Consider the following 23,764-nt stretch of genomic DNA (forward strand, 5'->3'; position numbering starts at 1 on the left):
TCAAGTTCTGCAATGTCTTAAGCAAATATACATTTGTTCATCACAGTGTGTTTACCTCAGTCCTAAGGATATTATTTGCATGCACAGTCAGCCCCCCACATTCACTGGAGTTAGGGGCACAAGACCCCACAAAATTGAAAAACCGCAAATTAAAAAAGCACAATTTTTCCTTTGAGGGAGTAACACTCTAAGGATCTCTAGGTCCTCCAGCATGACTCTGTGGTTAATCATGGAGTTTCATTGGAGGACCTGGAGAGTCTAGACAGAACATAATAATTAACTCCATAAGGAATCAAATCTGATGAAGTCAAATCTGCAGATATGGAGGGCCAACTGCATATCCATGTACCCTATATTCTGAGCTGTGTTTGTGCTTGCAATTCATGATACTTGCACAGTTTAAAGGGGAGAGCATTCTCCAGATGAAAGAACCTACTGGAGTTCAACAAGAAGTGCATTTACTCCCTGATGTTGAAAGGAATTTAGCATGAACTATACACAGCAAAAACATTAGTCTTCATATGGAGAGATGGCACATTCTAAACAATGCAGATACTGTGTCCATTGGTTCTGAGCATCCATTTCACGGTTTACAAAACCATGCTTCATGATCTCTGTATTGGCACATCATCCTTGAAATGAAATCCATGCAAGCAATCTCATGCTTTCATGATCAATGCTGAAGGAATTTCTGCACCAGTTGCCTAAGGAAAGGAAATCTTGGAGAGCTGTGACCAAAGCCAAATTCACACCTTATAACTCAGGGATCAGGCTTAGGTTGATGCAGGAGAGAGCAGAGACTATTAGTCTGACAGTTTTTAAGTGCACCAGTGATCATTGCTTGCTGATGGATGACTCTGGACATTTCAGAATGGCAGATCAATCTCATATGAATTGTGTTCACTCTCAAAGGGGAACTCAGTGGGAAAAGGAGGGAGGAGATCTCTATACAGTGCAAGGTACCTTGTGTTGTTAACTGCTATTCAGGCATGGAGGCACAGAGGAGGAGGAGGAGGGTGGTTTTGCATGACTTGAAAAGAAGATAGCTGTAGACCACAAGCAAGCTATTCACTCTTTACATACATGATGCATGCCTGGAAAGAGTGAAACAAGCAGTAAGGAGAAGACATGGACATTATCTTCTGTGTTCTGTCAGCAATACTTTTGAGCTACAAATTTCTGTGGTGTATGTAGCTATAGAAGAGAAACAATAACACATTAATGCACAAGGCTTCCTGATGTTTGCTGTCTGCTGCAGAGGCCTGAATATTACCAAAAGCATTTGGGAATTTGTGGTGAAACAGCATCTCTAAGGTTGCTAAGCATTTATAGCACCATGTAAAGCTTTGCTTCCAGTAAAGATTATAGGGCGGATGTGGTATCATTTACCACCTATCTGCTGCTGTAGTCATTCTTTGCCAGAGTAAACCTATTTTATTAACCGTAAAATACAAAATGTATCAAAGCCAAATCCACCATTAATCCATGCTACATGGTGATTGAATGGGATTGCTCAAGGTGAAAGTAATAGTGGTCTTCTATTCTGCTTTGGTCAGACCTAACCAGAAGTACTGTGCTCAGTTCTATGTATTACAATCAAGCAAGATATTGACAAGCTAGAAAGTGTCCAGAGGAGGATGACCCAAATAGCCTGGAAGCTAAGCCCTATGCCGAGTGGTTTAAGAAGCTGGGTATCTTTACCTTGGAGAAGATGGGTGGTGGCATGATAGCCATGTTTAAGCATTTGAAAGGGAAAAAATGTTTGTTTTCTACTGCTCCAGAGACTACTACACAGGAGCAATGAATTCCAACTACAGAGACTCCACCTAAACGTTCTTAATGGTAAGAGCTGATCGGCAGTGGAGTATCCTGCTGCCTGAGAATGTCGTAGTCTCCTCCTCTCAAGGCTTTTAAACAGATACTGGATGGCCATCTGTCAGGAGTGCTTTGATCATGTCTCATACATGGCAGGGGGGTGACTGGATGGCCTTTTCCAACTCTATTATTCTAGCACAGGGCCACTGCTTGAGATCAGGGTCCTCTCCAATTTAGGGAGAAAAGAGCAATTTACTAGGACAAGGATGTGCTGTTCTAACAAGCATCCTGACTACAGTAAGATGGGGAGCTGGGGAGGAGGATCTGGAATGTTTCACCTCCTTAATACAATACAACCCTCTTATCTGTGGACACAAAAATCCATTGTTTCACTTATACACACACACACACACACACACATCACTCCTAAAGTGTTTGGTTGGACATTCTAGGTCCCCCAGTATGATTCTACTGTATCCTTCCAGTTTAAATATACTCACAGTATAGGGTTCTCAATTATCCATAGTTTCAGGTATCCAAGGGAAGGTTTGGGAACATATCCCCAATGGATATGGAGGGTCGTACTGTAGTATAATAAACAGCACTGGGAGGCAAAAGTGAACCACTATGGATAAAGCTTTATTTCTAGTAGGGCTACAATTTCCTTTCTCCTTGAGAAAATTGGAAAGTTTGTGGCCTAAAAGCTAGAGATAAATGAATTATTTTTAATAAGTATCCACCCCCTGGTGGGTTAAACTGCTAAGCTGCTGAACTTGCTAACCAAAAGGTTGGCAGTTCGAATCCAGAGAGCGGGGTGAGCTCGTGCTGTTATCCCCAGCTTCTGCCAACCTAGTAGTTTGAAAACATTCAAATGTGAGTAGATTAATAGGTACCACTTCTGCGGGAAGGTAACAGTGCTCCATGCAGTCATGGTGGCCACATGACCTTGCAAGTGTCTACGGACAACACTGGCTCTTCAGCTTAGAAATGGAGATGAGCACCACCCCCCAGAGTCGAACACAATTAGATTTAATATCAGGGGAAACCTTTACCTTTATCTACATATTGCTTTTAACCCGGTTACAGAGACTTATCTTGGGTCTCCTTACCCCTGTTGGAATGGGATGGCTATGGAGGGTGGGACTAACCCATCAAGATATGGATCAGGCCTTTGATGTGATGACTTTCCTGAATTGGTTTGTGCATCAGTCTCTCGCATCATCCTGATAAGTAAGCTACAGTTTCATTTTAGGAATGAGAGATTGGGTCGTAATGAGAGATGTGGCATTATGATATACACTTGATGCATTGAGTAAGTGGTCTATCTGCCATTACTTTTAGCTTCCCTGCATTGTGTATGCATGTATTACTCCGTGTTGTGTCTTTGTCAGAGTCTAAACTTCATGTTTTTCAGACTGCATTCATTTAGATGCTTGTGTTAGTCTGCATGCATGAGTGTTTGTGTTGTTCTCCTTCTCTCCTTCCTCTGTGTTCGTGTTGTGGCTGATTTATTAACTAGGACAATACAAGGAGACTCTGCCCATTATTCCTGGTGTCCGCCTCAGCTCCTGACAGCTGGGTGGAATTGAAATATCTTATTTAAAGCAAGTGAGGATCATTTTAAATATCAGCACTGACACTCAAGGACTCAACTGCTGAAAGGGTTCACAACAACAGCTGCGGGTAGTAAGTGGTGGTCAGCAGCTCCCACTACCATCACTATCACTTTCCATAGGTAATTTTACTCCCTGAACATCATTGCCATTAGAATCCCGTCTGTCTCATGAGTCCTCACATTTCTGTCAAACCAGCTGCCAGACATTTATTGCCCCTTTCCCTTCCACAGGTGACACAATGATACTGCCATCTGCAATGCTTGATGTGTGTGTGTGTGTGTGTGTGTGTGTGTGTGTGAATGAATGAATGTGGAGGGGCTTCAGACATCTTGTCATTTGTGCTATATTGAGTCTCCGTCATCCAAAATGCTAGGAACCAGAAGTGTTTGGGGTTTGGGTTTTTTTTTCCAGATTTGTGGAATATCTATATATACATAATGAAATATCTTGAAGATGAGGCCACACATAGCCTGAAGGTAATTATATACAATATTTCAAAATAATTTTGTTCGTGAAACAATGTTTTTGTACAGCGAACCATCAGAAAATAAGGTGTCACTTTTTCAGCCATGCAATGTGGTCAGTTTCTGATTTTATGACTATTTTGGATTTAGGAATTCTCAATAAGGGATGTTTGACCTTTATTGTGGTTGCTGGCCAGGGGAGGGAGCTCTTTGCCTGATCTTTCCTCAGCAGAGGTGTGAGCACAACCTTCCCATCCCTATCTAACCAGCTCACTTGCATGACTGGGCTCATACCCAACCATCATTTTACAGTTTACAGTTCATGTAAATTCATTGGCCAATGGTTTCTAAACATCACTCAGGGGTTACTAAAATGTTGTAATTCCTCTCCTCATCAGCCAGTCTCCTTCCTTTACAGTGAACCCATTTGTTACCAGGAGCAACAGTAGTAAGAATGGGATGTTATGTATGTGAACTTGCTGAACTGTAGTAAAGCCAACAAAAATGGCTACAGGAAAAGTAGGGCAGTACAACTAAAGCTTACTCCCATCCTGTTCTTGTCATGTGCACTTGCCACAATTCAAATCTGGGGAGCGGGGTGAGCTCCCCCTTGTAAGGCCCAGCTTCTGCCAACCTAGCGGTTCAAAAACATGCAAATTGAGTAGAACAATAGGTACCGCTTCTGTAGGAAAGTAACAGCGCATCATACAGTCATGCTGGCTACATGACCTTGGAGGTATCTGTGGACAACGGCAGCTCTTCAGCTTAGAAATGGAGATGAGCACCACCACCCCAGAGTCGGTCACAATTAAACTTAATGTCAAGGGAAACCTTTATCTTTACCTTAACCCTTATCCAAAATGGTTGGGGTGAGGAATGTCTTGATTTTTTAAATGTTGGAATACCTGTATGTATGTATGCATTTATACATAAATAAGTATCATGGAGATACATAAGCATGAAATTCATTTATATTTTATATATACTTTGTGCACATTGCCTGAAGGTAATTTTATACAATATTTTAAAATGTGTGCATGAAACAAAGATTTGCATACCAAATCATCAAAAAGGAAAGATTTTACTATCTTAAGCTATTCATGTGGACAATTTCAGAGTTTTTCAGATTTCAAAATTCTGGATATGAAATGCTCAGTCTGCACAGGAGAAACTTTTCATGATAGTTTAGCTTGAATGTGCAAAACCTGGCTGTGAAGGTTCGCTACTTGAATGCTCTTGTCATTTCATTAACAAGCCTCCTCCTTGGAGCATTTCAGACTGGTTAGTATGTGTGCTTGTGATGAATGCATGCACAAATGCTAGCAAGAAAGCATAGACTGGATTAATACATGTATTTTAAAATGGTGTTCTAAAGAAAGACAGTCCCATCTCACACTTCTGGAGAAAAAACATGGCTGAATCCAGGTATGCAGATCTGGAATTTCAGCCCAGACAGTGAGCCAGAAATGCCTTGTACCTACTTTCAAAATCTTGTGTCTGTGTTCAACCTGTGATGCCTAGGAGTCTCATTTATCTAATGTCATAAGAAGGGTCCCAAATTGTCAGAATGTCACATCAGTTCGACAAACCCACACCCAGAGGAGACAGCCCTTCTGAATAATTTCACTCCTTTTTCCAGCAGCATGAGCCATGAGTCTGAGCTTAAAATGCAGGAAGGAGCTCTGACAACCAAGCAGCCTGGTTTTTTTTTAAAAAAAATCCTTGATTCCCAAAACACCCCCATCTCCTACCCACTGCCACCAACCTTTGACTCAAGATCCACCAGAAGAAAAGTTGAAAACCCTGATAGGATATTTGGCTGTGCCTCATCACAAGCCATCAAGCTTAAGCACCACCTCTAGCCATTGCTGACAGCTTTTGGGGTGCTGCCTGTTGACACAGATCCCAAGTGTGGCTCAGGGTGATCTCCCCTGCCAGCTGTTATCCTGGCTCATTTATGCTAATTATAGATGAATTCCATGGTTTCCTTCACTGGTTTAATGGGAGGGATGCTGATAGTCTCTGGCATGCCTTCTTTATCCATTGCCCTTTCATTTCACCAATAATGGATGTCAAGGCCTTGAGAAAAGAGGCAGAGTGATACAAACTCCCCATGAAAACTATTATGATAACTGACCTAATTTAACCTGATTGGTAGTTTGTTTTAGAGTTGGGGGTCCTACACTGCCACCTACAGGATCTGTCGAGATATTCAATGGAGTAGCCGGTCATAGTATGGAATTGTCTAGGTCAGTATATTGCATTTGGGCCAATTACCATTCCCAGTTCATCCATTAGGCTCAAAATGCTGGGCAGGGGTGAAGGGGTGTTGATGACAGCGTCCTTCTCATCAAGAACTGATAATCCTCCCATCTGTGTACCACTTTGAAATTCATGCATAGCTCTAATAAATACATGGAGATGAGTTTTCTTACAAGTTGGCAAGGGTTTTCACAGATAAAGAAGCATGGGCAGAATGAGAGAGAGAGTGCATAAGCAAGCAAGCAAGCAAATGGGAACTGGCATACGGCCCTGACAAGAGAAGACGACCCTCAGGTCCTTGTTTCCTCTGCCAGCATCATCAAGCTTTGGCTTTGAGTGTTATCCAGGCGTCACATGGCATCTTCAGATGGGAATGAGTGTTGCTGGAACCAGTGATCTGCTCTTTCAGTGCAAATGTGGAGTGGGCGAACTGCCATGAAAAATTCCTCCAATGGCTGTCTAGAATTAAAACTTGCAGCTTGCCTGAGAAAAGGAACGAAAACTGTAATGGATGGAGTTGAAGCTTCTTTTCAGAAACATTGCAGCTTAACTCGTGAAATAGCAGGAAAAACAGGGAATTGAAGCAAGGAAGCAGGTTCATATGGTGGCAGAGGAATGGATGTTCACTTGAAAGCAAATGGCACTGTCTTGAATGGGAATATGTTTACTTTTTGTGTAGATAGAGATAGGAAAGAAGCAGAAGTGGAGCAATACAAGGTGTATGAGCTGAGGTCAAGATTCATCCGTGAACTCAGACAGATGAAAGGGCTGCCTTATCCAAAACAAGCAAACTCCAAGCCTGTGCAATCCCTCTTCATCGCAACCCTTTGCAATGCTCTTGATTCTGCTGCGTATAAATATTCTAGTGCCTTTTCAATTGCCTATAATCCTTAAGTCAGAGGAAGAGAAAGGCATACCCCCTCTGAACAAATCTTGCCAAGAAAACGCTGTCTTAGGTTTGCCTTAGGGCGCCGCACGTCGGAAACAACTTGAAAGCACACAGCAACAGCAATATTTCTTTAACAGAGGAATTTCCAGATCTTTGAAAAACACATTAGAATCAATATCAACAATCAATATGTTCCTTCGCACATCCAACAAGCCAAACAATGCCATTCTGCACACCCTGCCCCATCCACTCTATTCCCTGTTGTCTTTGTTTGATGAACAAAAGCTTGCCTCCTTCTGTCCTTCAGTTGGGGGTGCTGGTATGCCTTCCTGCTATATTGGCCTTGAAATCTTCTTCCTTTGGCTGGGGGGGGGGGGGGAGAGAAGGACCTGAGGATGGGTTTATTTTGCTCTTTTCTCCTCTCAGTGATTAGAGATCTGAGATAAGGAGCCATTCAAAGTCTGGGAAGGTTTTTCAAGGAAATGAGCTTGGACTGGCAGGCTGGCAAGGTTTTACATGACACACTGCCCTGGAGACAGACAGTTGAAGTTTTGCAGGCCTCAAAGCTCTTGCCCTGGAAAGTATCCGTGAGTTTATGCATTGCCTTTGCACAGTTGTCAGGTTGAAAACTTGAGAGGTCTCCAGTATCTTTAATTGTTGTATAAAGGAGAGATATCAGCCAATATTACTTTTCACACAACCAAGTTTAAAAAAATTATTTCAAAGACATACAAAAGTTGAAAAGACCACACATCCCAGTATGCACTATAATCCTGCTAAAGCAAAAATGTCTTTCCCTGCCAATAAAAGGAGAATAGAGAAGGAATCCTTCAATGGGTGAGAGCTGTAGCTGTCCACTGTAAAAGTTTAACCTTACATCCTCACCAAGGAAGCCTATGACGGTTGCAGGACTGAGAGAAACACACGGACTGGATAGATCTTAAAACTCTGATAACTTCATATAGGGAGATCCAATATCTCAGATAATCTGGATTTACCTCATAAGAGGCAATATCTGCTGAAAAATCCCCTTGAACATCATAAGAAGCAGTATCTGCTGAAATGTCCTCTTCAACATAACTATGAACCACTTTCCATGGTTTTTTCCCCCTTTGACCTATGCCCTTAGCACTACCTACTGCATCCCTTCAGGCTTTCCCCCTGTATATGCCCCCCCCCCCCATCAATAATGTTTCCTTATTCCTGTTCTAGGTTTTCCTGAAAAGTCTCAAGGAGAGGCAAGCTGAGGGATTACTGTAGAGCCAATCATGTTTTGCCTGCCCTGTTTGGGCACCGGTAGAGAATGCCTGTTTTTCTTGAAAACTGAAATTAATATTTTTGTTTGTTGAACGTATCCCCTATCATTTTTCAAAGCTATGATTCAAGGCAGGTTGCACTGGGGAGAGGCAGCAACTGATGCCTGTTTTGAATGACCAAAGGTTGCTGTTGTGCTGTTCTTTCTTACTTGTGAACAGGCTCAGTAATGGCTGGTGGATGGGAGTGATCGGTGTGCCATCAGGGAGTACGTTTTTAAAGCTTTGTTTTCAGATTGGCAGCTATGAGAGATGTGAGGGCCAGTTTATTCCTCGCACTCACATGGTGAGCTGTGAGCTGTACCGTGTCATCTTAAGATGCAAAACTGGACCAAAAGGCCGACATGGAAGTTATTTATAGTTGCAGTCTCCAGATTTAACAACAGGTTTGTGGTATTTTAGAGGCTTTGAGGAGATGTTGGAGTGCTTAACATTATGTCACTGCTTCTGATGGCCCTCATGTGTGCTGCATGTGTGTGTGCACATACATGTGTGTATGTACATGTGCATATTAGGAAGAAAAACACATTCCAACACCTTTTTTATTTGCATAGATACCCATTGGTGAGGGTATTTTTTTTTTTGTTACCGAATGTATTTCAATCGCATTTTTCACCAGTTTGGGATACAAAGTGGCTCACAACAAAATAAAAAAACACCTTGTTAAGCACAAGGTACAGATAAATAAAACCACATTAAACATACATTGTTAAACGCACACACACACCAGCACAATAATTAGTAAGATCCAGTGGGTTGTTTAGCTTGGGGCAGCTACTGAAAAAGACACCTCCACTACTACTTAGCTTGATTATTTCCTCTCCTGTTTTAACGGTTTACTTTATGGCTGATTGCTCAGCCTTTTATAATTCTTTGAAACATCTCTGGGTTCAGATAATGGAAAAATTCTATCCAGCATTAGGCATGCCAGGGGAAATTCCTCTTTCTAGCCCAACCCTCTGCAGTGCAGGAAGAGCACAATCAAAGCACCCTTGACATATGGCCATTCAATCTCTGTTTAAAAATGTCCAAGGAAGGAGCTTCCATCAGAATCTGAGGCAGAGAGTTCCACTGCTGAACAGTTCATATGGTCAGGAAGTTCTTCCTAATGTTTAGGTGAAACCTCCTTTCCTGTAATTTGAACCCATTGTTCTGAGTCCATTTCTAGTTCAGCAGAAAACAAGCCTGCTCCCTCTTCGATATGACACCCTTTCACATATTTATACATGGCTATCGTGGCTCCTCTCAATCTTCTCTTCTGCATGCTAAACATACCCAGCTTTTTAAAGACGCTTCTGATATGGCATGGCCTCCAGACCTTTGGTCATTTTAGTCACCCTCCTCTGGACACCTTCCAGTTTGTCAATATCTCTTTTAATCTGTGGTGCCCAGAATTGGATACAGTATTCTGTGTGAGATCTGACCAGAGCAGAATAGAGGGGCACCATGACTTCCTTCGATCTGGACACTATACTCCTTTCAATGCAACCCAAAATCCCATTGGCTTTTTTAGCTGCTGCAGCACACTGTGGGCTCATGTTCAACTTGTTGTCCACAAAAACTCCAAGATCTTTTTTCACATCTACTGTTGTCAAGCTAGGCATCATTCATTCTGTATCTTTGCATTTCATTTTTTTCTGCCTAAGTGTAATATCTTACATTTGTCCTTGTTGAAATTCATTTTGTTAGTTTTGGCACAACTTTCTAATCTTTTAATGTCATTTTGAATTCTGATCCTGTCCTCTGGAGTATTAACTATCCCTCCTAATTTGGTGTAATCTGCAAACTTAACAAGCACACCTTCTAAACCTTCATCCAAGTCATTAATAAAGATGTTGAACAGAACTGAACCCAGGATGGAACCCTGCAGCAGTCCACTAGTCACCCAGGATGAAGAAGAATCATTAGTAAACACCCTTTAGGTTAAGCTACTTAACCAATTACAGATCCACCTAATAGTAGTAATGCCCACATTTGACTAGTTCGCTTGCAAGAACGTCATGGGGACTTTGTCAAAGGCCTTATGGAAATCAAGATATGCTACAGCCACAGCATTCCCTGCATCTACCAAGCTTGTAACTCTATTGAAAAAAGAGATAAGATTAGTCTGGCATGACTTGTTTTTGAGAAATCCATGTTGACTTTTAGTAATCACAGCATTCCTTTCTAAGTGATTGCAGACTGCCTCCTTAATGATCTGCTCCAGTATCAATCTGACTGAATGGCAATTGTTTGGGTCCTCTTCTTTCCTTACTCGAAGATAGGGACAACCTTTGCTCTCCTCCAGTCTGCATACGTACTGCATTGTACTTCATATATATTAAAGTTGCACAGGTTTATGTCTAATGGGACATATGAATGAATAAGGTGTGTGAATGGATGGATGGGTTATCTGTTTGAAGTGATAAATATGAATATAGTGTAGAGAAAGATCTGTGGAAATGGAAGAGTAAAGCTGGGATATGCATAGACAGATGTGGTATGCATATGCTTTTATAAAAGATGAATGGGTATGACATTGAGGGTATTTATGTGTTTCTAAGGAAATCCAAAGAGGGAGTTTTGATGCCCTCACTACATATTTGAGCATATTCTGGATAAATCAAGTATCTCATACTTCTGATTTTGTGGGCTGCGCTGCTCCTGTGATTTCTGAATAAACATGCAAAAAGAAATGCATTTTGATAATGCCTTATCAAATCAAAGAGTGCCCCCCGTCCTTGGCTCTGAGGATACAAGGATGATAATTTTGTGTTCTATTGTACCTTGTGTTTTATTTCATTCATTTATATAATTAATTTCTTAGTAATGACTTAATTTGTGAATTAATCAACCATTAACACAACAAATTCAATCATGCCCCTCCAGCATTCACTAATTATCATCTTCATTTCCTACAATTAATGTCAACAAATTAATTTTTTAGCGTAACATTCCAAGCTCTGGAGATTCCTGTGCTCCTTAATAAACTAATAACAGAGGTTGGGAAAACTGGAGGCTGAATCACAGCAAGACAAGAAACAAACAACATGACAGAACAAGATGAGCAATTGAGGGAATCGAGGGAATCCCACTAAGTTTTGACAAGTCGCATTGCAAACCAATATAAATATCAGTTTAAGTGAAAATACCACCAAATGATAGCTTGTCATCGTGTGAATGAGCCCTATGTTCATGCACTCCTTCCTCTCCCCACACTTCCTCCATATCTCCTGCTTTATTACTAACTCCCTGGTGTTCAGGAAATCACATGTTGCCAGTTTATAAGCATTGCAAATTAGAACTGGAAATTATCATTTTATCCTGGTTTGTAGGTCTGGGTTGGTGGAAAAGCTCTGGGTTTAGCAATGAACAATGTTTTCCCAGACATCAAGTACAGTGTGCAAAGGGCAGGAGGAGAAAGTTGTACATAAATGAAGGGGCTTAGGCATATAAATACTGGCTGCAAAAGTAAGGAGGAGGGAAGATTAGATATGAGCTGGAGAAATAGCAGAATGAGTTTTGACATCAGCTTCTATGGCTGAGTTTAGTCATGCTGACATTGACTTTGGAACTGAAAGCCTTGAATAGTATTCAGAATTAGGAATGGGGAAGTCTCTTTTAGGAAAAGAAAAACTCAGTCTCTCTCTCTCTCACACACACACACACACACACACACACTGATGCACACACATTTAAGGATGCCCTTTTATTTTGAATAATGGCATCTGACTTTACTTGTATCATTATTTCCATAGAAGCCACATGCTTTCATTCCAGTCTGCCCACTATGCTATTTCCTTTTGCATCATTTTCTCCTTGATATTACTTCAGAATCAGGATGTGTTGTCATATTATATAGTTAGTTCGTGACTTTGACAATACATAGAGAAATATGGTAGACCTCTATATACACTTCATGTTCTGCAGAGCTAATAGAATTGGGGATTTGTATGAAAGAGCCAGGATTAAGTCACCTTTTTTTGTATTAAAACCTGTTGATGTTTTTGAGATAACCTGTGGAGGCTCCTCTTCTGTCTCACATTTCTCACAGGTACATATAGTAGGAACCCAGAAGAGTGCATTTTCAGTGGCTGCTCCCAGGCTCTAGAACAGTGGTTCTCAACCTGTGGGTCCCCAGGTGTTTTGGCTTACAGGTCCCAGAAATCCCAGCCAGTTAACCAGCTGTTAGGATTTTTGGGAGTTGAAGGTCAAAACATCTGGGGACCCACAGGTTGAGAACCACTGTTCTGAAACCTCCATCCCAAAGAGGTTAGACTCATATCCTTTTGCTATCATTCTGTGGGTAGGTCAAGACACAATGCTATGAGATCCTGGGAGTTGTAGCTTTGCAAGGTCTTGCCTTTTCTGCCATTGTGCTGGTGCTTCACCAAATTACAAATCTCAGGATTCCATAGCATTGAGCCATGACATTTAATACTACAGCACATTAATTATGCAATCTTGTTCTTGTTTCTGTTGTAGTGTTATTATTTTATTTTTGTCATTTTCAAAATACCTATATCCTGACCTCTATCCAAAGAGATCAGGTTCCAAAGTCTTTTGTAAACAGCCAAGTTTTTGTGTGACATTGAAAAGAACATAGTGTCATTCATCAAACCTCAGGGGTGGGGATAGATTGTATTACTGGGGTACCAGAACAGATAAGGCCCGCTCTCATATCCTTCAACAGCAAAGAATCCTGATTAATAGGGCATTTCTAACAAGACAGTATTTTTGGAGTGATGTGTAGCTGCTGACACCTCTCATACACTATTGCTGTCACTCTTGGTGCCTAGAACAAGTTTAGGATCCTCTTCTGTACTTGGGACCCTCCTGGCACACAGCTGCTACATAAGCAACCACTGTGCCAACATCAAGAGTTCAGATATTGAACTCACCCGCTCTCTTGTGGGGAACTCACATGCCCTCTTTGTCCCCAGGTAGTAAAGCTTATTTTTTCTGCATGCTGCAGGCAACCAGACACATGTGTGCATTGTATGAGAATTGTCTCTAGACTTTGCAGCAACCATTAGATGATCGCCTCTCATTATTAAAGTTTAATTTAAACTGTGTATTGAAAAGAACAAACAAACTCGTATCAAAGGAGCCTCCGGCAGTTTTTACCACTTGATTAAATTTAAGAGAGTGGGGGCGGGAAGCAGTCTGGATTCCTTTACTTATTTCCTCTGAGTCTCCAACTTCTTGTTTCTCTCATTGCTACTGAGAAACTGTGTGAATGCCTAAGATTAATTCTCTATCTCTAGCTTGCTAATGTGGATCTGTAGCCTGAAGGGAAGTTTTCCCAGCTAGCCTTCATCCTATTCCAGGCCCATTGCAGTCCCACACCATGTCCTGAAATGTGCCTCCTCCACCCTGATATCATGCTTTGAAAATCCATGTAGTAAAGCAATTTTCTTCTGTCTTCTTATCATATTGAGAAACATATTTATCTCATCTAGTGAATACAACATGATTATTCCAATACAAAATAAAACAGTTTCACTTAGGGAAAAAATATTGTTTAGCATACAAGGTTGTTCCTCAGGTTCACAAAATCTGTCAAATTCGCTTTTAGTGGCATGCAACGCTTATATAAACCATGCTCTAGCAGGAAGAAACAGGATTTTCTTGTGTTTTTAATCTTTTAGGGGCCTCCAATGTCCTGGTGATTGGTGATTTCTTGCCATTAGAGCATTGAATCCCTTTCAGGATTAATCTGCATTTTAAAAGATACCTGCAGAGGACACCTATCCCCCATATAGCTTCACAACCTTGGAGAGCTCCCTTCAAGCTCAGGCTGAAACTAACCCAAGGGCATCTCTACACTGGCATTGAAGCACTGGAGATGTCTAAACACTCTGTGCCGGACCTGCAACAGTGGGGCAGAGTCTACATACTCCAGTTGGGCCAAAACAAATTCAGCCCTTATCTTCCTAGTCATCATCACTCATGCCAGATGGCTGCAAAGTTATGTGAGAATCCTGCCTACCATGACTGCCCAGTACTGACATCACCAGAGATGTCCATGCAGTGAGATAGACAAGTACTCAGTGACATGGAAGCCAACAGCTGCCACTGCCTTAATAGGATGTGTACATTAGAACTATTTAAACACAACTTCGTTTTTTTTTTCATGGCTCATTATTAGAGCTATGTGGACAGCACATGAGCTAATATCTATATTTTACACAACCCCGAATTAGAAGGCAGGATAATAGAAATCCAATGCTATATCATTCTTCAGGAAGTAGTGATCATTTGTGTAGATGCTATATTTAAGTGTGCTGAGACTGATGAAAGGTTAGGTAGCAAAGAGAATAGCAGAACTCTTCTGGAGTCATAAACCTCGAAACCTGCAGCCTGGTTCTTATTCTTTCTCTTTATATGAGCAGGCCCATGGAATATGTATACTGCCAAGCCTGAAACCATGCAAGCTCAAGAGCTCTGGCCTCTTGCTCTGGTTTGTTTCATTCTGACAGTTTTTGATGTTCATGTCACAGAGCAGGGATGTGCTTTCCTTGAAGTCCAGAATCATAAAGTCAAAGTCAGGAGTTCAGAAGCCCAACATCTTTCAGAAACTGCTGTCTGTGACACTGGCATTTTCAGCACTGTAGATGGTCCCACAGCAAATCCTTCTACCAGGAATGTTTCAGAAGGAGGCCATGGGAGTGTCCTCTGAATACTTGCCAGGTACTTTTCATTATAAACCTGCTTCCACTGTTTAAATGACTAAAATGGAGGAGTCTTGGTAGGAAAGGATATGGTGGCACAGGTGAAACTGATATATCATTGTTTTGTAGCAGAACAGGAAAGCAATTGGTCTGAGTTGGAATATGGATTTTGCAGTTCAAGGGTATAGCATTGTACGAATTACCCAACAGAATTGTGCATTACATACAGGTAGAACAATGTATTTTTTATTTGTGGAAGTGGTATAACAGTGCTGAGCAGAGCACAAGGGACCAACAGAAACTCGTATAATCTTGCCTGGCGGAAGTTCTTCTTTTTCTCATAAGTGTTTCAATATTTGTTGACCCTGGCTTAAACCCAAAGTCCTTGCAGTCTAATCCTATGTATCTGAGTGATGCCTTTACTTTGGATCAATAGTTCTGTCTTTATCTTCCTTCCCTCCCTCTTGCAAGTTATAATTGGTTCCTTATGCAATAAGGAAGACCTTAACTGAGTTAGGTTATGATGTTAACACAAGTAAGGATGGTTTACTTCTTGCGGTATAAATATGGCCCTTTTTGTTTCTGTGTTTCCTTTCTAGTTACAGGGTATATGTGGACCTTTTACACAGGTGTGCTTCCTTCCTCAAAACAGCAACCTGGAAGATCACATTGTGATACATGTTTTCACGCATCTTGGCTACTTTTAAATAATGAGAGAAAAATTCTAAAAATTAGCACTTTATCAGTAATCAGTTACCATTGTGCTTGGAACTATAATTACTGTTTGAGGAACTTCCCATTTTGTCCAGAATATATGCATTGCTAGCTCATTTCATCTACACCAATGTGGTTAGCTTCTCTTCCCAAACCATTTAAAGTATCAAATTAGAAAGCTAGAACAGAAAACTAACCAAGATATAGTCCTCTTCTTTAATTGACATTTGTCTGTTGCAGTGGTTCTCAACCTGTGAGTCCCCAGGTGTTTTGGCCTGCAACTCCCAGAAACCCCAGCCAGTTTACCAGCTGTTAGGATTTCTGGGAGTTGAAGGCCAAAACATCTGGGGGGACACAGGTTGAGAAGCACTGGTCTGTTGGAACAAACCTATAGCATTCCTAATTAAAATGCAAAGTATCCAAAAGGCCCTAGTAAGATCATTTGATGGCACCATGCTTTACTTGTTGGTTTCATCAATCCTTCTGAATGTTTTATGCTCTAACAACAGATATATATATATATATATAGAGAGAGAGAGAGAGAGAGAGAGAGAGAGAGAGGTCCAAGCAACAGAGGATGAACATTGTTGTCGAATCAATCAACAAGTAAATAATGAACACTTGTGTAGATGTAGGCCATGCTGTCACATTGCAGACAACAGTAATTCACTTTAGCCTATCAGGAGATGTATGAGATTACGGTTGCCCTGACTGTGTACCTCATCGATTGTGTGTGTACTGCATTGATCTATTTAGTCATCTCTCTTTCTCTTTTTCTCTTGTGTGCATCCTTCTCTCTTTTTCAAGGTACATGATCACATCCTTGGACCGTACCCATGCCGGCTTCTACCGTTGTATCGTGCGCAATCGCATGGGAGCCCTGCTGCAAAGGCAGACTGAAGTTCAGGTGGCATGTAAGTTGAACCCAAAGAGTTGAAATGTGATCAAGGGAGCTATCCATAAAATGTGCTACATGCTAAAAATGTGAAAAAGAAGGCTTGTAGATATTTTTAAAGGCCTTTCAAATATTGATGTTCAATAAAGATAGCCCAAAGAATGGGAGGAGCAGCAGCTTCAAATGAATCAGATGTTTGAATTGAATTATTGTGTTGTATGAAACATATACAACTATGGCTGTAGCCAGAAAAAAAATTCGGGGAGGGTTGAAACTTTATTTTAGCAAATTATGAAGAGTAGTTCGATAACACAACAACAACATTTTTAATATAGTCCAAAGACCCTTATTGCTCTGTAAAAGATATAAGATACAAGGTATGCAAGGTTAGTAAGGCCAAAAATAGCCAAAACCGATTAAAACACACGATGTGGGTGGAATTAACAGCATATAAAACTGATAAAACAAGGATTGAAACTTATAACCAGCATTTAAGATAGCAATGAGCTAGGTAAAATACTACAAAGGGTAAAAAGGCATGTTTTATCGTGCCATAACATATAATACTTTAAATTATATGGTTTCAAGTATATTTTATATAGACTTCATTAAATCAAATTTCTATTTTAGTTAAAGCTTCAAGTCTTAAAAATAACTGAAAATAATTGCTAATTGATCATTTATAGTTACAAAAGAATACCACAACGTTTGTTAGAAACACTTGAAAACTGTGTCAATACACTTTGACAGAAATCAGGCTCTATTGATAAACTTCGGTGGACACTCAAGAGTGCAAGTCCAGTCAGTCTTTCTTGCCTCATTGTGCTTCTTGTGTATGTTTTCAAATGTTTAAGGGTTGAAAATGACCTTTCATTTGTAGCTGTTGACAATTCATGAGTAAACCAGGTTTTTTTTTAACCTGAAAGATTTCGGGGGGGGGGGGAGGGTTGAACCTCAAACCCCTACCCCCCCCCCCCCGGCCCGGCTACAGGCCTGTATACAACAAGACACCAACAGGAACCATAGCTCATTGGTAGAACATAGATTTCACATGCAGAAGGCTTGTTCCTTAGCATCTTTGGATAAGAGGATGACATAAATTATTTTGGAAGATTACTCTCAGTCATAGAAATCTTAAGAAAAAGTTTATCTAAGACCATATGAAATAAGAGAAGAAGCTTCCCTGTACATTTTCTCCAATATGCAACCACTTTTCCCACTGCCAGAGATGCTACTCGTCTTTGCAAAAAGCTGCTGGTGAGGGGAATCTGCTACATTCATCTGAACATAGCATGTGGCTAGACCCAAAGAGCAGGCTAAGAAAAAGTAGTGTTGTTTGCACTGGAAATGTATATAGAACATAATAAAAGGTATGCCACAAGTGGCCCGAAATCATACATTGCTTGGGCAATGAGCATAGCACAGATACATAGCACATTTATACCAGCTTGTTGTGACAGCTTTGCCCCATGGCAGCAGCAGTTTGGCATAAGTATAAAGACATTCCCTTTGCTTTCTCACCAAACTACAGTCCCTAGGTTAACATGTTTTGGTTTTATCTTTGTTTTATTCTGTGTCAGTTTTAATTTGTATTAGATTTTACATTATCTTTTATTCATGTACTATAGTATTTACCATTGTTTTGTGAGCCATCAGAGACATTCAGCAATTAAGCAGTGTAGAAATGCCATTTGTGTATGTTTGTGTATGTGTGCATACTGTGAATACTGATTTGATTGGCCCTCGGAGCACCTCCTTTCTTGCTTTTCTGTATTTGTGTATACCATCTTCTTCACACATCAAAAATTAGGAAATGTTTGTTTCAAAGCTTTGTTACACATGTAATCTAGATTATGGATCCTTCCAGATCCTAACTTTACAGTATGGCCTCCATATCCTTTGGGGACATGTTCCTGGACTTACCTTGAAAATGTGAACCATGGATAATAGTGAACCCTATTAAGATGAATGATAGGTTTGTGCTGGTGGACCTAGAAGTGCCTAGAGAGAACATTTCTCCAGGCATTTCTGGGGCATCCAGCATAGTCCTATTGACAGCTTCTAATGGATGCCTGCCATAGAACCGCACAGGTGCACCTAGACAGTGCCTAGATGTAATTTTTGGAGGGATATGGCTAAGTGGAATCACAGGTCCTGGTCCTGCTAATATTGGGGTTGTACTGTATTAATCTCCCACCACTACTACCATTATCCTTGCAACCTAATGGGACAAGCAGTCAAGGTCACTGGGTAGTGAGATCAAGATGGCCCTCTCTGAGCAAACATTATTAGATGCTTAAGTGCTCTTCAGCTGAACAGCGCAAAATGGAATTTCAAACAACAGCTGGAAGATAAAGATGAAAAAATGCAAATTAAAAGAAAGGCACACATCTCTGAACAGTATAAGTGGAGAACCAATGGGACAAGATTTTGTCCATCTGGGACATCTTTCTCTTCTTCACATCAAGATTATAGGTCTTTGCAGAGAATATCTCTTAGCCAGCTGCATATTTTTTTAAAAAACATAGCAATAAAGAAAGAGAATTCTCTTGCCATGCTCTCTGTTTGAGAAGGCATTCCTTTTGTGTCATGTTTTATTAATCCTTTGACAATAATAAACCTACCTTTCATGACTGAGGCAAATCACAAAACCTCAGACCTCAAATGTCAGTGCTCCTTTCCTCCAAGCCAAGAGGTGATCTGCAAACACTGCCTTCCCTTATTTGTCCTTTTTATGGTTTTTCTCTCTCACTATATGCAAAGTGTCTATAAGAAATAGCGACTGATATATGAAAATGTAACTTTTGCCCATTTGAAATATAGCTGCTAAGAGAAAACTAGGCTGAGTTGATGGATCTTGGAGGATCTGGAGAGGATTAGGATGAGGGTATCAAATAGGGAGCTCTCAGAGTTGAGATAGTAGCAGGGAGAAAAGAGCAGGAAAATTCCCAGGTTGTCTCTGAGTTCCATTAACAGAATTGCTTGTGAAGCCAGCTCTGAGGAGACTGTTTTCCTGAAGTGTTAAATCCCTGAGATGGCTTTTAACAAAAAAAACAAAAAAAAACAAAAAAAAGCAGTTCTCTACAGCATCACCCTCTGGAAGGCAAGGAAAGCAAACAGCGTTTATAACAATTACAGCAGCATTGCCTGATGCCGGGACAAGCTGCCCATATAAATCAGTGCCGGCCTCCCTGACTCACAGCAGGAAAGGCTGGAACGTAGGTGACAAATCTTTGGCTGGCAGCAGAAGAATCTGGATCCTCCTGCTAGTGCCCGGGGCATTTTGCTTGGGGCGGGGGCACACCTCATGCTTGAATACACAAGAGTATGTGTCTGAAATGAAGCTATTTGTGGCAGAAGGAAGAGCATTTAATTTTGGCATGGGGGGGGGGGCAGGGTAATATCTTGGAGACAATATCTTGACATGCAAGTGTGTTTATATGTCTAATGTAATGTATATCCTTAAACTGGCCATGATAAGTTTCACCGCAGCTGAAAAAGCTGCCAAGAGCTTTGATCAAGAGATCTTGGATGTTCCCAAGGCAACTGCAAAGAATGGAAGGTCCACAGGATTAGGAAGCCAACATGGATGTGTTGGGGTCTGTTTCACATATTAGCCCCCCCCCCCCCCCCGGCACCTCCATGTTGTGTTTTAAGTGTGGAAATCAAGAGTAGAAAACCTGAACAGTTAAGGTATAACTGCTTTATGTTTGGCTACCCTCAGTGTTGTTGAGGATGACTATGATCAGTCATTGCAAGGTTCACTTTGCAAGAATTTCAGGTGTTGCGGCTGCCTCTACCATTGAACGGAATGGTAAAGGCAGCCCCTTTAGGGTGACCTGAAGGCAAAGCAAAAAAGTTGGTTATTTTTCACTGCCAGGGAGTGTGGGAAAGTGTTTTTAGAATTTTATGCTTGCAGTTACAAAATAAGGTAGTAATTGTAAGTATAGTGTGTCTTGATTTTGGGGAGTTGGCCTGCCATCTGCAATTCTGCCTTAGGCAGCAGTATGCTTTTGAATGGCAGTCCCTGTGGTCTTCAAGGTTAACACCAGGGCTGTATAGGAAGCAGAGTTGGTTCAGCAGAAAGCAAGGGTTGACAAATTCTGCATGTCAAATTAGAGCTTGCTGTGGGAACTTCAAAAGCCCAGAAAAGAAGAAGACTTGCTAAGCCAAGGGTAGAAGAAGAAAGCAGAAAAAGAAAGCATGACCACAAGGCAGAGGATGGCAACAGCAGGAGATGTCAATTCAGGCTTTAGGCAAGGTTGATGGGAACCTCTGAGGTTTCCTCTGCTGTCACTGGTGCTCAGCCACAGAAAATAAAAGTGCCACCCTGGCAAAGGAGATGCTACACAATTAATCCTGATGGAAGAGGACACTTTTGAAGAGAGCCATGGGCTAGTAGGGTACTAGAAGGAAGGAACATTCTGGCCTAATGAAAAGAATTGATTGGATGTCCACTGTCAGTTTCAGTGCTGCACCACAGTCGCTCAGTGCTGCCCTCCTTCCTACCTCTCCTACCTCTTCTCTTTCTTTTTCTCTCTCCCCTCCCCAATTTTTGGATAAGAGGTGGAGAGATGGCTTTGATGTAACCTCTTCACATTCTTTGCTTGTGATAGCAAGAATTCCCACATCTAAAGATTCAAGATCCTGAATCATACTTCCAAAAATCCAACTGTCATTTCAGCAATATCATGTGGTTTCTGGGGGTTTTCTTTTATAAGGAAGCACAAATTACATGTGGGATATGACATCCATTGACTGGCTAAAAGAACCAAGCAGCTAAAAGAACCCAAATCCAGCATTTCCTACTTAGGTATTTCTCTACCACTGTGAAATGCTGCTCCACAGTTATGCCGTGAACGCTGCGCCAGAACCAATTTCTATAATTTGACAGCTAATCTCTATTAGGTACTTAGCTCTTTCTCTGCAGTTATAAGTATTTGAAGTTGCTTGAGGAAAAACAGATATGCCCGTGATGCTTGCAGGTTTTGTTTTGAAAGGACCTTCCACCACAAATAGAAGATTCAAAATGAAATTACAAGTATGTGAGCCCTAGTGGTTAACATTTCCATGAAACGGGGCTTAACCTTCCTTTGTGACACTTTCTGTTAGGAGTGTTTTCCATCAGGAATCATCCTAAGTGAACTTGGTGCCTCATCAGCATTCTTGGGAATGAAGATCTATGAGTTGAAGCAGCAAGAGAAAATTAAAATCCAGACAGCCATTGGGAAGCCTTGCAAAGAGGTGGGGAAAGAAAGAACACCTTGTTGCTCAGAGCCTGAAGTAAAGCTCTGAAAACACAAGATTTAGTATACTGGCTTTCATAACACTCTGCCTTTCTGCCAGGAAGAAAAATAACCACCTGAAATTGGGGAAAGGAAATAATCACCATCAAAAATTGGAAAAAGGGGAGATCTATGAACACCTCCCGACTTTTTAAGTTTGTAAATCAAGTATGGAAGACCTCCACAACTAAAAGCAAATAGTAGCACTTTGGCGTGAGCCAACCATCATGCAAGGTGTATGTTTCATCTCAGCATGTTATCCAAGACTATATATTAATGTGGTCCATCACCACCACCATCTCCCCAACTACCTTTTCTCCTTCTCCCCAAACAACCCCCTCCTCTAAAGCTTGGTGGCAAATCAGACAGCTAATGGGAAATTAAGTGGGCAGCTGTGCTAATGGCCAAGTCGTTAAAAAGAGATTCTTTACATGTTTTTAATTACAGCAATTAAAGCAAGTCAATAAAATCTCCCCCCACCTCCCCACACACCTATTTGGTCATTAGTAGTATTATTGTTAAAGGTGCTATCAATTTACTAACTCATGAACAGCTGCATCAGGAGGAGACACCAACTGAGCAATGTCAAGGTTATTGGTTAAAAACCAACAAGTGCTGAGGAGGGAAAAGGTTTGGGGCTGTTTGGCAATTGAAAGAGCACAGTAACACATATGGACGTATGAAGGGCCAAGAGAAAGATGAATGTTGTACAGATAGGAGAGGAAATTACACAGAGAGCAGGAGAAGGAGGTGGGTTGGTTTGTTTGTTTTCTACTACGGATCATTGCCAATGGAAAACATCGGCAGTGTTCAATGGTGTTATCTGTACTATAAAGACTTTGTACAAGAATAATGATAATCACACTTTTAAAGAGTTCCGTTTTGAAGAAGAGCATATAGTACTTTCCCAGTACTATAAGTCATGCTCTTTCCTATGATTCACTTGTTCTCAAGGAACTGATATCTAGATATAACAGGCACATAGGTCATCCCACTCACACAATATAAACTGTCACCTTTCAGTGTATACACTAACAGCAATGAGACCCTTCCTCCCATATATTTTGGAAGGAGAATCTTGCAGTCTAGAGAGACAGGTACCCTTTCATAAGTTAAACATTACAAGAGTATTTTTGCACTTAATACATCCCTGTAACCAAAATGCTAAATGGAAAATAATGTGAGATGTAGTCAGATAAAGGTGGAGAAAATCTGTAGTGAGTTGAAAACCCTGGAATTTTCCAAAACTTGAATCCTCAGTCATTTGGGTCTTGTCTACAGTGTAGATGGGGCCCTTGTGCAAATGAAGAAGCAAGTGGGTTGTTGTAGGTTTTTTCGGGCTATATGGCCATGGTCTAGAGGCATTTTCTCCTGACGTTTCGCCTGCATCTATGGCAAGCATCCTCAGAGGTAGTGAGGTCTGTTGGAAGTAGGGAAATGGGTTTATATATCTGTGAATGACCAGGGTGGGACAAAGGACTTTTGTCTGCTGGAGCTAGGTGTGAATGTTTCAACTGACCACCTTGATTAGCATTTAATGGCTTGGAAGTACCTGGGGGAATCTTTTGATTGAGAGGTGATTTGATGTGCCTGATGGTTTACTCTCTGTTGTTTTGCTGTTGTAATTTTTGAGTTTTTTAATACTGATAGCCAGATTTTGTTCATTTTCATGGTTTCTTCCTTTCTATTGAAATGGTCCACATGCTTGTGTATTTCAATGGCTTCTCTGTGTAGTCTGACATGGTGGTTGTGAGAGTGCTCCAGCATTTCTGTGTTCTCAAATAATATGCTGTGTTCAGGTTGGTTCATCAGGTGCTCTGCTATGGCTGGCTCCTCTGGTTGAAGGAGTCTGCAGTGC

General features: G+C 41.0%; 1 protein-coding gene across 6 annotated transcripts in view; it reads left to right on the forward strand.

Annotated features, from left to right (window-relative positions):
- SDK2 (sidekick cell adhesion molecule 2) overlaps window positions 1-23,764 on the forward strand; it is a 375,646-nt gene that overhangs the window by 271,952 nt on the left and 79,930 nt on the right. For all 6 annotated transcript variants that reach the window (XM_060764246.2, XM_060764242.2, XM_060764244.2 and 3 more), the window contains exon 3: window positions 16,534-16,640. In XM_060764246.2, the coding sequence (XP_060620229.2) occupies window positions 16,534-16,640 (107 nt within the window). The remainder of the gene's footprint in view (window positions 1-16,533; window positions 16,641-23,764) is intronic.

The sequence above is a fragment of the Anolis sagrei genome, chromosome 2 (genome assembly GCF_037176765.1).
Source record: "Anolis sagrei isolate rAnoSag1 chromosome 2, rAnoSag1.mat, whole genome shotgun sequence".
In the NCBI taxonomy this organism is placed as follows: Eukaryota; Metazoa; Chordata; class Lepidosauria; order Squamata; family Dactyloidae; genus Anolis; species Anolis sagrei.